Here is a 13101-nt window from a genome sequence, read left to right on the forward strand (position 1 = left end):
ATTACTTCAGGATGGAAAGGCAATGACCTCAGACAGGAATGTCCACCACTGCCTTCTTTGAGGCATAATGCACAGTGTCCCCGCACTGACACCCGGGATCGCCTACGATATGGAGCCATTTGCACAAAGTTTGCCTACCCGAGTAGAGCCAAATGGCAGCTGCCACTGTCATTCAATCAGGTTTCAGTCACGCATCATACTACTGCACATGACAATGCCAGTGCACATACTGTGGCAGTAACTCTTGACTTGTTAGCGGAAAATAGTGTACAGTTGGTCATACATCCCTCGTATTCCCGCGAACTGACCTTTTACGATTGGTTCTGGTTCCCTTTGGTGAAGTGAAAACAGATGGATAGGCAGTTCCACAGTACTACAGGTAGATGCTCGAGCTTTTTTCGAGGGCGTTATTTTGGAAAAACCTAAATCAACGTGATCTGGTGCCATGGACGTGTGGTTTGGAAGGGTGGAAAATGTGTGAAAACTCAGAGAGGATTGTGACTATAGGAGACCTTTAAACTAAGAGTAGTGCAAACAAAATTGACTTTCACGGACCTTTAAGCGCATGTATCTACCGTGAATGCGGCGAACTGCGTGAGTTTTATGAACCTTTAAATGTTGATACCTTGACTCCAGCAGACACAGCGCTGGGGTAGAAGTAGCCATCCTGATGAACGCTCAGGTAGATCTGCAGTCCACTGTTGGGCCCCGCATTGGTCATGGTCGGCAGCTCAGCGTAACTGGTGTTCAGCGTCACACACCTGCCCGCAAACCTCGGTGTCACTTCCACGGAGGGGAAGGGAGAGGGGGTGGGGTGGGTGGAGGGTGGGGTGGATGGTTTATTCCGATATCATTCCCAGACTATCAGAAAATAGAAAATGATCATAACCGAAACAGATCTGTCATGTAATGTTCGCTGTGCGATGTGAAACACGGTGCATATCATACCAGAATCCTCATGCTCAGTTCTTTGGCCTCAGGAACGGTATGCACGATTACATCATAAGTAGCTCGTGTTTAATTTATTTTATTCAGACTTGACAGTGGGTCGTAGCTTGAACGATTGGTATAGATAAATTGACATTTTTCTGATAATCTATTTGTATGCAAACGCCATAACTTCCCTCATGAAACAAATTATTAACCTTTATTGTTATTGTTATCTCTCTCTCTTTCTCTCTCTCTACATACACATTCACACACATACACTCACACACTCTGTGTGTCTCTCTTGTAATCTAGAATCATTTCTTTTGCTTTTAATACATTCAGATGTAAGTTATTTTGAGCAAATTAGGTGACAGGATCCAGTACGTCTTCCGTCTATCCCGCCACACCATGAGATTTGTAATCACCCCCAGTACACGAGTCTCATTAGCAAAGTGAACCATACATTTCAGTAACCTCAAGTCTTTCAGTCATAGGTGAACAATGGATGCAAGAATTAAAAAAAAGCGTGAGAACTTATAGCTGTGGGACATCTATGTTAAAAAAACAAACTTTCTGGACACAAGAAGAAGTACAGTGATATAATGGAGAAGAAAGAAAGAAAGAAGAAGAAGGAAAAGAAGAAGAAAATGATGATGATGATGACGACAACGATGACGACGACGACGACGACGATGATGATGGTGATGAAGATGACAATAATAACGATAATAATGACCGACCGACGACAAAAACAACGACAAACGCTAACAAGACTGACGACCAAAAGGAAAAGCCATTCCGAACATGGTTCTGCTGGTCTGGAAGGGAATGAGGAGCTGGCTGCAGTCCACCATGCGGTCGTTGGCGACGCAGAAATTGACACCCTGCCCAGGAAGTATCCAGGACGAGTTGACCAGGCTGTCAATGGGGGCGCCCAGGATGCGGCTCACCTCAGGGTCACTCTCGTTGAGGGGCGGGAAGGCGAAGCCAAAGCGCAGGGTGACCCTGATGTCTTGGAACAGCGTGCCGTTGAAGGGGATCTGCCGTGAGGAGTGTTCAGGTTTACCTTCGGTGAACAGCACACCTCTTCTTCTTGGTTAATTAAAGGATTCGCATTTTGAACGTGTGTGTGTGTGTGTGTGTGTGTGTGTGTGTGTGTGTGTGTGTGTGTGTGATCTTCCCATACAACCTGTATTCCAGGCACCACAGCCCCCCAACTCCCCCCATTGCCCCCCAAAAAACCCCTAACACCCCCCAAAAACCCAAACAACCCCCACCTTCTACACAAACAAAAACAAAACGAAAACAACAACAAACAAACAAACCAACCAAATGAAGAACAGAAAGAAAAAAAAAACTACAAAAGAAACCAACCAACCAACCAAACCAACAGAAATAACAACAAAAACAAGAAAACAACAAATACAAAGGAACAGAAACAAAAAACCGACTTCCCCCCTCCGAAGAAAAGCCGTACAGACAGCCTGACTGACCAAAGACTTGTCCACTTCGTTTAGGTTGCACAGAGTGATGCCTGGGAACGGGAGACTCCCCTTGGCCGTGACCTTGGTGACGGTGTTGACGGGGTACTGGTCATAGGCGGACAGCATGGAGTACAGGGTGTAGATCATGGCGCACAGCATCCCCAGCACCGCCACGGCCCACACACTCCTGGGGAAGAAAAACAATCAATCAATCAATCAATCAATCAATCAAACAATCAATCAATGAACACAAACATCGCCTTCGTCGTCATTATGGCTGCTGTTGCTGAAATAAAGATGACAAGAATGCTTATGACGACGGCGATGATGGTGAAGAAGAAGAATGAGGAGGAGGAGAGGAAGAATAAAGGGAAGAAGAAGAAAGAAGAGAAGAAGGAAAAGGTGAAGAAGAGAACAAACAAAAGCATCACCATCATCGTCATTATGCTTGCCATCGTTGTCATGGAGAAGACGACGAAGACGAAGACGAAGAAGAAGAAGTCATCTGCTCCGTGACTCAACGCAGGGAGATCTGAGGTGTGAAAATTGAAGTCAGTTACTGTAATATCCAAACCTGTACGAACATCTCTCTGCACTGTATCTTCGGTCATTAGATCTGCTACTGGTAACCTGTAATCAAGTACAACCTGTTCAGGGTCGGGTTGCCGGCGACTAAACCGGCACTCCCACCGCTCCCTTGCGGGACTGGTGAGGCGGGTGGCTAGACACCCTTATGGAATTAAAAACGAGATCCATAAAAGGGCGTCGGCTCAGGAGAGCCACCGACGGCCATCTAGCTCCACTGTGCTGTGTGCATGCCACACGCAGTTGGCCCCCGGGGTGTGTCTACCCATGCATGTGAAGTCTGGATCCGGCAGAATCTGCGGAAGAAACCTATCGGTTCAACGGAGAGGAAGGCGGTGACAGCAACGCACTGTGGAGTGCAGAGAGCAAGATGAGACACCGAAAGGATATCTTGGTCATCCACTGCATCCGTGCTCATCCTCCAGTCGTCTTGACTTAGTCTTGCCACTGCGAGAGAGAGAGAGAGAGAGAGAGAGAGAGAGAGAGAGGTTCAAAAACTTTATTACTCAAGGATGAAGATTTTAGGCATTGCCTAGTCTTCCAATCTGTCCTTGTGACAAGAAAAACAATAACGATAAGACACAATAATAATAATAACTACTATTACAACAACTACTACTACTGACCACTACTACCACCACCGCCACCACCCCTACTACTAATGATAATGATGATAATCAACACACCATTACCATCATAAAAAAAATGATAAAGGGAACACAGTCACATACTCACACCCACCCACCCACCCACCCACATATGTACACACTCATCCCCAAACACACACACCCTTATGCACATACATATATGCACATATACACAAATGCATACATATGTCTACGAGAGAGAGAGACAGAGACAGAGAGAGAGAGACAGAGGAATGAGAGATGTGCAGCACGCGCGAATGTGCTCGTTTCCTGCATTTCAGGTGTCAATGCGTATTCTACTGTGTTCGCAAACAAGCTGATTTACCGACTTCAACATGGTTCCATCAGCATTCAGTCAGTAAAATGCTTGCAGTTCTCATGCTGAGTTTATACCTGGTTCACTGGGCCAGTGGCTATGAAGTTGATAGTTGATCACAGCGGGCTTCGAAGTGTAATTGCGAGGTGAATGTCAATATGCACTCCTCTGCGTTGCAATGAGAAATGCACTTAACACCGCTTGGATCAGTTAGTTTGAATGAGAACATTTTGGTGGGGGATCCCCTTGGCCAAACAAATTACTAACAGTGTTCAACATTCAACCCCCATAATTGGATGCACAAAACAAAAACAAAAAAACAAACAAACAAAAAAACAAACAACAACAACAAGAACAACAACCCCCAAAAACTGTGAAAACAAATAGGCCAACAGATTGAAAAGTTGGCAGAAACGATAAATAGAAAAAATCTATATCTCCCTGTTTCTGTCTCTCTTCCCCTCTCGTACATCCGCTCAAACACACACACACACACACACTAACACACTAACACACACACACATAGAGAGAGACAGACAGACAGACAGACAGACAGAGACACTTGGATGAATGCATCAGCATGTTTTTGTTGCAAAAACAAAACATTAGAATAAGGAATGAATACGGTGAAAGGAAATATTGAAACAAAAACAAAAAGTTCTTTCCTTGAAGAAAAATGGCAGCAACCAACAGGCGACCTGACACATTATGAACACTCTTTTCATTCATCCATCAATGAAACAGATTCCATCATAATATGGTTACAGAGAAATATGGCAGATCTATCTGAACGTGCAGTTTGGAAATATTAGTCGTGTTTCTTGCCTAATCTTCAAAGTTCTGATACAAATTTTGCCATCAAGCTTTTGACCTCATGGTCTTGTAATGTTAACACGCCAAAAGAGATCTTTTTTTTGGTTTTTGTTTTTGCAGTATCTTTAAAAAAATCTGACATTCATTCCCCAAATCATTGTAAGATTTACATACGTAAAAGGACCCCCCAACCCCAACATACACACACATGAGAGAGATATATATAGACAGAGACAGACAGACAGGGAGACAAAGAGAGAGAGAGAGACAGAGAGGGAGAGACAGACATTGACAATCAGTTTCAGTTTCAGTAGCTCAAGGAGGCGTCACTGCGTTCGGACAAATCCATATACGCTACACCACATCTGCCAAGCAGATGCCTGACCAGCAGTGTAACCCAACGCGCTTAGTCAGGCCTTGAGAAAAAAAAAAATATATATGTATACAGACATTGACAAGGAGACAGAGACAGACAGACAGAGAGACAGACAGACAGACAGACTGTCACATGTCAGTGTTTTTGCACGCGGCGGTGAGTGTGTGCAACTCAGTGACACAGCGAGACTGATACAAACACATACATACTGTCACTTAAGAAAGGAGAGTGTTACATGTCAGAGTATGTCGGCAAGTTGGGAAAAGGTCAGATGGAAGATCTGATAATTGAGTTCTACATAGGGGTGTCAGGTAGATTCGGATCTATAATTGTAGTGTGGAACCATGTTTGTTGTGTGTTTCCGTCTCCCCTGCTGGGAGAGTTCATTGTGAGGGGACTTGCGGGAAGGGCTTCCGGTTTTAAACTTCGAGGAGAAGGACACTTCTCTTCCTTGGATCGCGGGAGTCCAAAGCTTGTGTTGCCAGTCAGAGGCATCGGTTTCTTTTTTATTGTTGGATTTAGTGCTGTAAAAGTTGGTTTCATGTTGATTTGTTGCTGGAGATTCTTGTGGGTTTTGTGCTGTACTGGAGTGATTTTGCTGTCGTGCGAAGTGCCTTGTTATCGAACAGGACTTTGTTGTTGTTTTTTTTAGTTCGGGAGTTGGTCATTTATATTTATAGTACAAGCCATCCAGGGATTGCCTGAAGATCTTGAGTTAAGCGGAGTGCTAATCTCATATTATTGTTGACTGGTCTAGAGTGGGCCAAGTCAGGAGACTGCAGAATCAATGTAGTCGAAATTCTTTCTTCTGGAGTGTTAGATCCAGGATGTAGTCGACTGTGAGTTTCCCAGTACAAGTTCTGGTTGCTGGAGTGCGGGTCGACAGGTTACTGGTTTTGGAGCCAGTTCAGTTGCTGACGGTTGAAGTCGTGATTTCTGCTGAGTCCAGTAGTGGATCTGTAGATAATCTCACCAGACAGCCTGATCTGTGTGACTGTTCGGCGGTCTGATCTGATAACCTAGCGTGACTGGCTGGTGGGCGGACTGTGTTGACGCTACTTACGGACAACCAGGGACGACGTGGGAGGCTGTTTCGCTGACTGGAGAGGAGGACCTGCATGTGTACTTCACTTCGACAACTGTGCGCCGCATCGTGAAGATGTCATTAGATTTTACCCCCCCCCCCCCCCCCCCCCGGACATTAACACTTACCTGGTCGGCAATGATGAGTGCGGCCGCGAGTCGCTAGACTTTTATTTGTTTTATGAATGTTGGGGAAAAAGGGGAGGGTTAAAAGAAAGGAAACGATTCAATAAATGTTCTAAAGATTAAAATTTGGTGTGGTCACCCTTTTTTGAAAGTTGTTTGTATAAATGTTGTCTTGTTACACGTTTTCATTTAGTACCGGATAAGTAAAATTAATACAGGTTAAGTAAACCACCCCTAAAATTGTTAGGACAATTTTGCATAAGCTCTTTTGTGTAAACCAATACCCCTAGACTACTATTGTATTAAAAGAGTTTGTGACACAGACATACAGAGAGACGTTGACAAGGAGACAGAGACAGAGGAACAAAAGACAAAGAGACAGGGGGACAGATGAACAGAGAGAAAAACAACAAGAAAAAACAACCACTGAAAGCCGTCACACACCCTAACATGTTTCTGATCCAACAATCACCACTGTCAAGTAATCAATGACTTGATCCCCTCTCCTAACCTCCCGCCCCCCATTCCCCATCCCCTGCAAACCCCGACCCCCTCAATAAAACAGTTTCATCAACACTGGTACCCCAGACACACAACTCTCCATCAACACTGCTACCCCAGACACACAACTATCCATCAACACTGCTACCCCAGCCACACAACTATCCATCAACACTGGTACCCCAGACACACAACTATCCATCAACACTGGTACCCCAGACACACAACTCTCCACAGTGGCTGCAGCACGCTGACTGGACCAGTCAGGCGGAACCACGCGGACAGCTATCAGCACAGCAAACATCCGGAGATAAGAGAGCTCCACTCACACCGCACTGCTGCCAGCCACTGGACGTTGGGGTCCACACCTCATTTCCAACGACTCACGTGGCCCAGCACGCATGTGTGTGTGTGTGTGTGTGTGTGTGTGCACAGGATGGTAACATGCGTGTATTTGGTTAGGTTTGGCAACGTCCAGAGGGGGAGAGAGAGTGGGGAGGAAGAGAGATTAATAATAACAATCGCCATTATGATAGAAATGATAATAATCCAAATAATAATAATATCATTCATTTTCAGTCTAATATCATCATCTTAGATGAACAGACTATAAATAAATAAACGAACGGGAGAGGGAGGGAAGGAGAGAGAGGGGGGGTGGGAGGGAGGGAGAGAAAGAGGGGTGAGGAAGAGAGAGAGGGGGGGAGAGAGAGAGAGTGAGAGAGAGAAAGAAGATAGTTGTGTCAGTATAAAAGCATTTGTTCTGGCTGTATGTGTGTGTGAGAGAGAGAGAGACGGAGACAGAGACAGAGCGACAGTAAGAGAGACAGAGACAGTAAATGAGACAGAGACAGAGATGCACTGGAAATGAGGTGTGGACCCCAACGTCCAGTGGCTGGCAGCAGTGCGGTGTGAGTGGAGCTCTCTTATCTCCGGATGTTTGCTGTGCTGATAGCTGTCCGCGTGGTTCCACCTGACTGGTCCATTCAGCGTGCTGCAGTCACTGTGGATAGTTGTTTGGCTGGGGTACCAGTGTTGATGAACCTTTTTTGGGGGTGTGGGGATGGGTGGAGGAAGAATGAGGTGTAACTTAATCAATTTCTTCACACCGTTGATCATTCGAATGAAAAAAAAAGTGATATAATGGTGGTTTAGGTCACTATGTGTGTGTGTGTGTGCGTGTGTGCGTGTGTGTGTGTGTGTGGATGGGTGCGGTGCTCTTATGTCTCTCTTGGATTACATAAATGTGCACACACACACACACACACACACCACACACACACACACACTGGCTTGCATGCATTCTCACATGCACCATTCATACACACAAAGAAACCAACATGCGCCTGCATGCACACACACACACACACACACACACACACACACACAAACAAACAATACACACATACAAACATAAACACACAGACAGGAATGAACACACATATACACACACATACATAAACACATGCTGGTGCATGCACACTGCACAAGGTGCAGGAGAAAGGAATGAACCAAACTAGCGAAACGCACAAAGGAGAAAAAAGAGGGAAGGTGAACACACGCGGGTGAAGCGTGGACACCGATTCTACACGGCTTCGGTCGTATGATGATCGTGCATTTGTAGACTGGACTATTGGAATTGTTTGGCTCGGAGTTCGACCTTTACCTCAGGTAATACAATTCGCGACTTGTTGATCTTCTGCAGACTTTAATCCTCACTGCATGAGAAAATCAGTATAAAGAAATGTTGATGTTCTGCAGACTTTAATCCTCGCTGCATGAGAAAATCAGTGTAAAGAAATGTTGATCTCCATTGGAGATTTATCGCATGGATCCACAAGAGCACAGTGGGTTGCCGCCTGATCAGATTACGCTTTATTCTGATTTGGAAGGTCTTCCAAAGGTGAGTGGCTCGATACATCGACTTAAACCAAGCCGAAGAATACAAAAGCTCAACAGGATATTGACCCGTGTGGCACTTTTACCGGATGTAAGCGAACAAACCTAGCCCACTGTGGACATCAGTTGGCCATTAGGTATTCATTTATATATCAGAATCACGTGCACTGACGCTGACAGCATGGCGTCAGCCATCATTAGTTATCCCCTTTTGTGTCTGGGAAACGGATGACAACATCAAGGCCCAGATATCGACACCATCGCATGAAGAACATTGACTCATTCCTCCATCAATGATCAGCCTGTCTCCTCGTCTGGTGTGGAATAGGACTGTGACTGATGGGAATCGCAGATAAGTGATCTCCCCGCTTTTTACCAGAGCTAGGGTGATTAAGCGGACAGATCCTGCACGACTCTGCAATTTGGCCGAAATCACAAAAAGTATTGGTTTCCACAATTTTGTTGTCGATTGTTTAGTGTAAGGGTATTGGTTTCAGGGGCACTGGTTTGAAGTAGGATGAAGAAGAGAAGAGGAAGAGGAAGGGGAGGATGAGGAAGATCAGGAGGAGAAGGAGGAGAGATTGTGGTGCGGGGAAGGGATGGGACGTGGAGAGAAGGGTGGACAGAGGGAGAAGAGATTCAGACTGGTCATTCGTAACGTGCTGGACAGCACTGTAGTATTCAGACTGGTCATTCGTAACGTGCTGGACAGCACTGTAGTATTCAGACTGGTCATTCGTAACGTGCTGGACAGCACTGTAGTATTCAGACTGGTCATTCGTAACGTGCTGGACAGCATTGTAGTATTCAGACTGGTCATTCGTAACGTGCTGGACAGCACTGTAGTATTCAGACTGGTCATTCGTAACGTGCTGGACAGCACTGTAGTATTCAGACTGGTCATTCGTAACGTGCTGGACAGCATTGTAGTATTCAGACTGGTCATTCGTAACGTGCTGGACAGCACTGTGGTATTCAATGATGAAAAAAACAACCCCAAAACATCTTATGCTGCACTTGTTGCACGTTGAATGCTTTACGCGAATATGAAGAACTGACCTGGAAAGAGGTCGGGTGTGTGTGTGGGGGGGGGGGGAGGGGGAGGGGGGGGAGGGGGGGTAGTTACACAGTCCACTTCTATGGAATATTCTTCCATTTCACATCAAACAATCCACTTCCATGGAATATTCTTCCATTTCACATCAAACAATCCACTTCCATGGAATATTCTTCCATTTCACATGAAACACTCCACTTCCATGGAATATTCTTCCATTTCACATCAAACAAACACAATCCACTTCCATGGAATATTCTTCCATTTCATATCAAACAATCCACTTCCATGGAATATTCTTCCATTTCACATCAAACAATCCACTTCCATGGAATATTCTTCCATTTCACATGAAACACTCCACTTCCATGGAATATTCTTCCATTTCACATCAAACAAACACAATCCACTTCCATGGAATATTCTTCCATTTCATATCAAACAATCCACTTCCATGGAATATTCTTCAGTTTCACATCAAACAATCCACTTCCATGGCCTCATTAAATACTTTCTAAAGACATATCCCTTTCAACATTGCTGATTTTTTTTTTTTCACTCTTCAGAGTTTTGCGGTTCTGTGTGCATGTATGTTTTGTGCACATGTCTGTTGGATGAGAAGTGTCTGTTGGATGAGAAGTGTCATGATATCGATTTGTACCGAGAGTGGAAGCGATCTTTTACTGCCCTGTTTTTGCAGACTGTGAAAAGGTGCTCAACGAGTTGTCAGAATCATCATCATTAATGATAATAATAATGATGATAATGATAATAATGATAATGATAATGATGGTGGTGATGATGATGATGATGATGATATTACTACTTCTACTACTACTGTACATTTATATAGCCCTTTCCCCCTAACAGCTCAGGGCGCTTTCCATGAAAGAAAAAGTTACAAATTACATCTAACCAATCATGACCTCTCTCTCTCTCTCTCTCTCTCTCTCTCTCTCTCTCTCTCATTCCTCATACATGCAAAGTGAGTTGGCATGGGGGCGATGTTGTAGAAGCTGGAAAGTGGGAGTGCTCAGAGACAGATTCCAAAAAGTTGAGTTTTTAGTGAAGAGCGGAACGGAAGGCGGAGATGGAGCTTTTAGTGAAGAGCGGAGCGGAAGGCGGAGATGGAGCTTTTAGTGAAGAGCGGAACGGAAGGCGGAGATGGAGTTTTTAGTGAAGAGCGGAACGGAAGGCGGAGATGGAGCTTTTAGTGAAGAGCGGAGCGGAAGGCGGAGATGGAGCTTTTAGTGAAGAGCGGAGCGGAAGGAGTTTTTAGTGAAGAGCGGAACGGAAGGCGGAGATGGAGCTTTTAGTGAAGAGCGGAGCAGAAGGCGGTGATAGAGTTTTTAGTGAAGAGCGGAGCGGAAGGAGTTTTTAGTGAAGAGCGGAGCGGAAGGCGGAGATAGAGATTTTAGTGAAGAGCGGAGCGGAAGGAGTTTTTAGTGAAGAGCGGAGCGGAAGGAGTTTTTAGTGAAGAGCGGAGCGGAAGGCGGAGATAGAGATTTTAGTGAAGAGCGGAGCGGAAGGAGTTTTTAGTGAAGAGCGGAGCGGAAGGCGGAGATAGAGATTTTAGTGAAGAGCGGAGCGGAAGGAGTTTTTAGTGAAGAGCGGAGCGGAAGGCGGAGATAGAGATTTTAGTGAAGAGCGGAGCGGAAGGCGGAGATAGAGCTTTTAGTGAAGAGCGGAGCGGAAGGCGGAGATAGAGTCAAATGAAGGGATACGATGTGAAAGGATGTTCCAGATGTGAGGAGCAGCAAAGAGGAAAGAGCGTTCACCTTAGGTTCTTGTACTGACACGAGGCAGTTTCAGAAGGTAACAACGTGAGGAAGAGAGAAGAGTTCCAAAGGGAGTGCAAACACCGATGAAGTCAAAGCTTAAAGAGATAGGTCGGTCCAGTGGAGTGGAGAGCAGGAAAGCAGAGACACGCAACTTTGTATTCAATTCTCGCCTCAGCGGGGAGCCACTGCAGAGTACAAAGATGGGGAGAAATGTGTGGGACTCTGAGAGCATTAAAAAAAAAAAGTTTTTTTAATTCACTGAAGAAGATTATGGGAACAACCAGTGATAAGAGAACAACAGTAGTCGATTCGTGACAGCACAACAGCGGAAAAAAGTGTGGTTTTTTTTGTCGTTTCAGCAGAAAGGTACTGACGAACAGAGTTAATACACCGAAGAAAACAATTTACTGTACGAAAAAAGATTGACCATATGAACATACATACGGAGGTTTGAGTCAAGAATGACTCGAGGTTTCTTGCTGATTTAGAAAACTGAACTGTGGCACCACTAACCAAAAGAGTCAGGAAAACAGGCCGATGTGGGCATTCTTCTCCTTCTACTTCTCCTCCTCATTATCATTATCATTCATTATCCTTGTCATTAATGGTGGTCGTTCTTGATCTCGTTAAATGATGATATGGTAATCCAGTTGCTGTTATTGCTATCCTTCTTGCTGCTTTCACTTAAATTAAAAATACAGAAAATGAAAAATTCAAATCAAATCAAAACAAAACTAACCCCCCCAAAAAAACACAAAAAAACAACAACAAAAAAACAAAAAAACAAACAAAACAAAACAAACAAAAAAATACAACAATAAAAAACAAGACACAATAACAAAACAAAACAAAAACAACAAAACAAACACAAACATCATGATGCCAACCACCAAACGGGTGACTGTCATCTTACGCACTTTATGAAGACACAAGGTGACGGGAACCCCCCCCCCCCCCCCCCCCCCATCCCCCCGCCCCCCTCACCTCCAAACGGGCCCCCGGGAAGAAGACGTGACGTGGCCACAGCCGTGAGCGCTGGTCTCCTCAGCAAACCGCCGCAGAAGGGAGGGTTCGGGGTTCGGGTCCGGCTTGTTCTCCCTCTTCACCGCGGGCGGTGGTGGTGGGTCGGGCATGGACTCGGGTCGGCCGAAGTGGAAAGGTTCGGACAGCAGCATGTGGCCAGTCATCATGAAGGATTTGTCCAGTCTGTCCGTCATCAGTGGTGCTGTGCGGGGGGTTCGGCAGTTCTGGAGAGAGACAGAGAGAGGGAGAGGGAGAGAGAGAGAGAGAGAGAGAGAGAGAGAGTCATATAACAATAACAATAATCATATTGATAATAATAACAATGAATAAATAATGATAATAATCATAATAACAACACCACCACCAACAACAACAGCAGCAACAACAACAGTAATGATGATGATGATGATGAAGGTAATAATGACAATAATTACAATAATGATGAGAAGGATGAAGATGATGATAACAACAACAATAATG

General features: G+C 44.9%; 1 protein-coding gene across 1 annotated transcript; it reads right to left on the minus strand.

Annotated features, from left to right (window-relative positions):
• Positions 1 to 28: 28 nt before the first annotated feature.
• Positions 29 to 8955, minus strand: LOC143284219 (acid-sensing ion channel 1C-like). The gene is made up of 6 exons (XM_076590884.1): positions 8933 to 8955; positions 7748 to 7882; positions 2424 to 2601; positions 1735 to 1970; positions 626 to 761; positions 29 to 85 (listed from the first exon to the last, which is right to left on the minus strand). Exons 1-6 carry the CDS (start codon positions 8953 to 8955, stop codon positions 29 to 31), a joined length of 765 nt encoding a protein of 254 aa, XP_076446999.1.
• Positions 8956 to 13101: the final 4146 nt, after the last annotated feature.

Source organism: Babylonia areolata, chromosome 7 (genome assembly GCF_041734735.1).
Source record: "Babylonia areolata isolate BAREFJ2019XMU chromosome 7, ASM4173473v1, whole genome shotgun sequence".
Lineage (NCBI taxonomy): Eukaryota > Metazoa > Mollusca > Gastropoda > Neogastropoda > Buccinidae > Babylonia > Babylonia areolata.

What these genes read in the sequence shown, in the direction of transcription:
- LOC143284219 (XM_076590884.1), bottom strand. Translation starts at nt 8,955, where the DNA reads ATGGCTGACGCCATGCTGTCAGC. An exon ending in GCTGACGCCATGCTGTCAGC is followed by an intron (nt 7,883 to 8,932) that starts GTCAGTGCACGT and finishes CTGGTACCCCAG; the next exon opens with CCAAACAACTATCCACAGTG. An exon ending in ACTGCTGCCAGCCACTGGAC is followed by an intron (nt 2,602 to 7,747) that starts GTTGGGGTCCAC and finishes TTTCTTCCCCAG; the next exon opens with GAGTGTGTGGGCCGTGGCGG.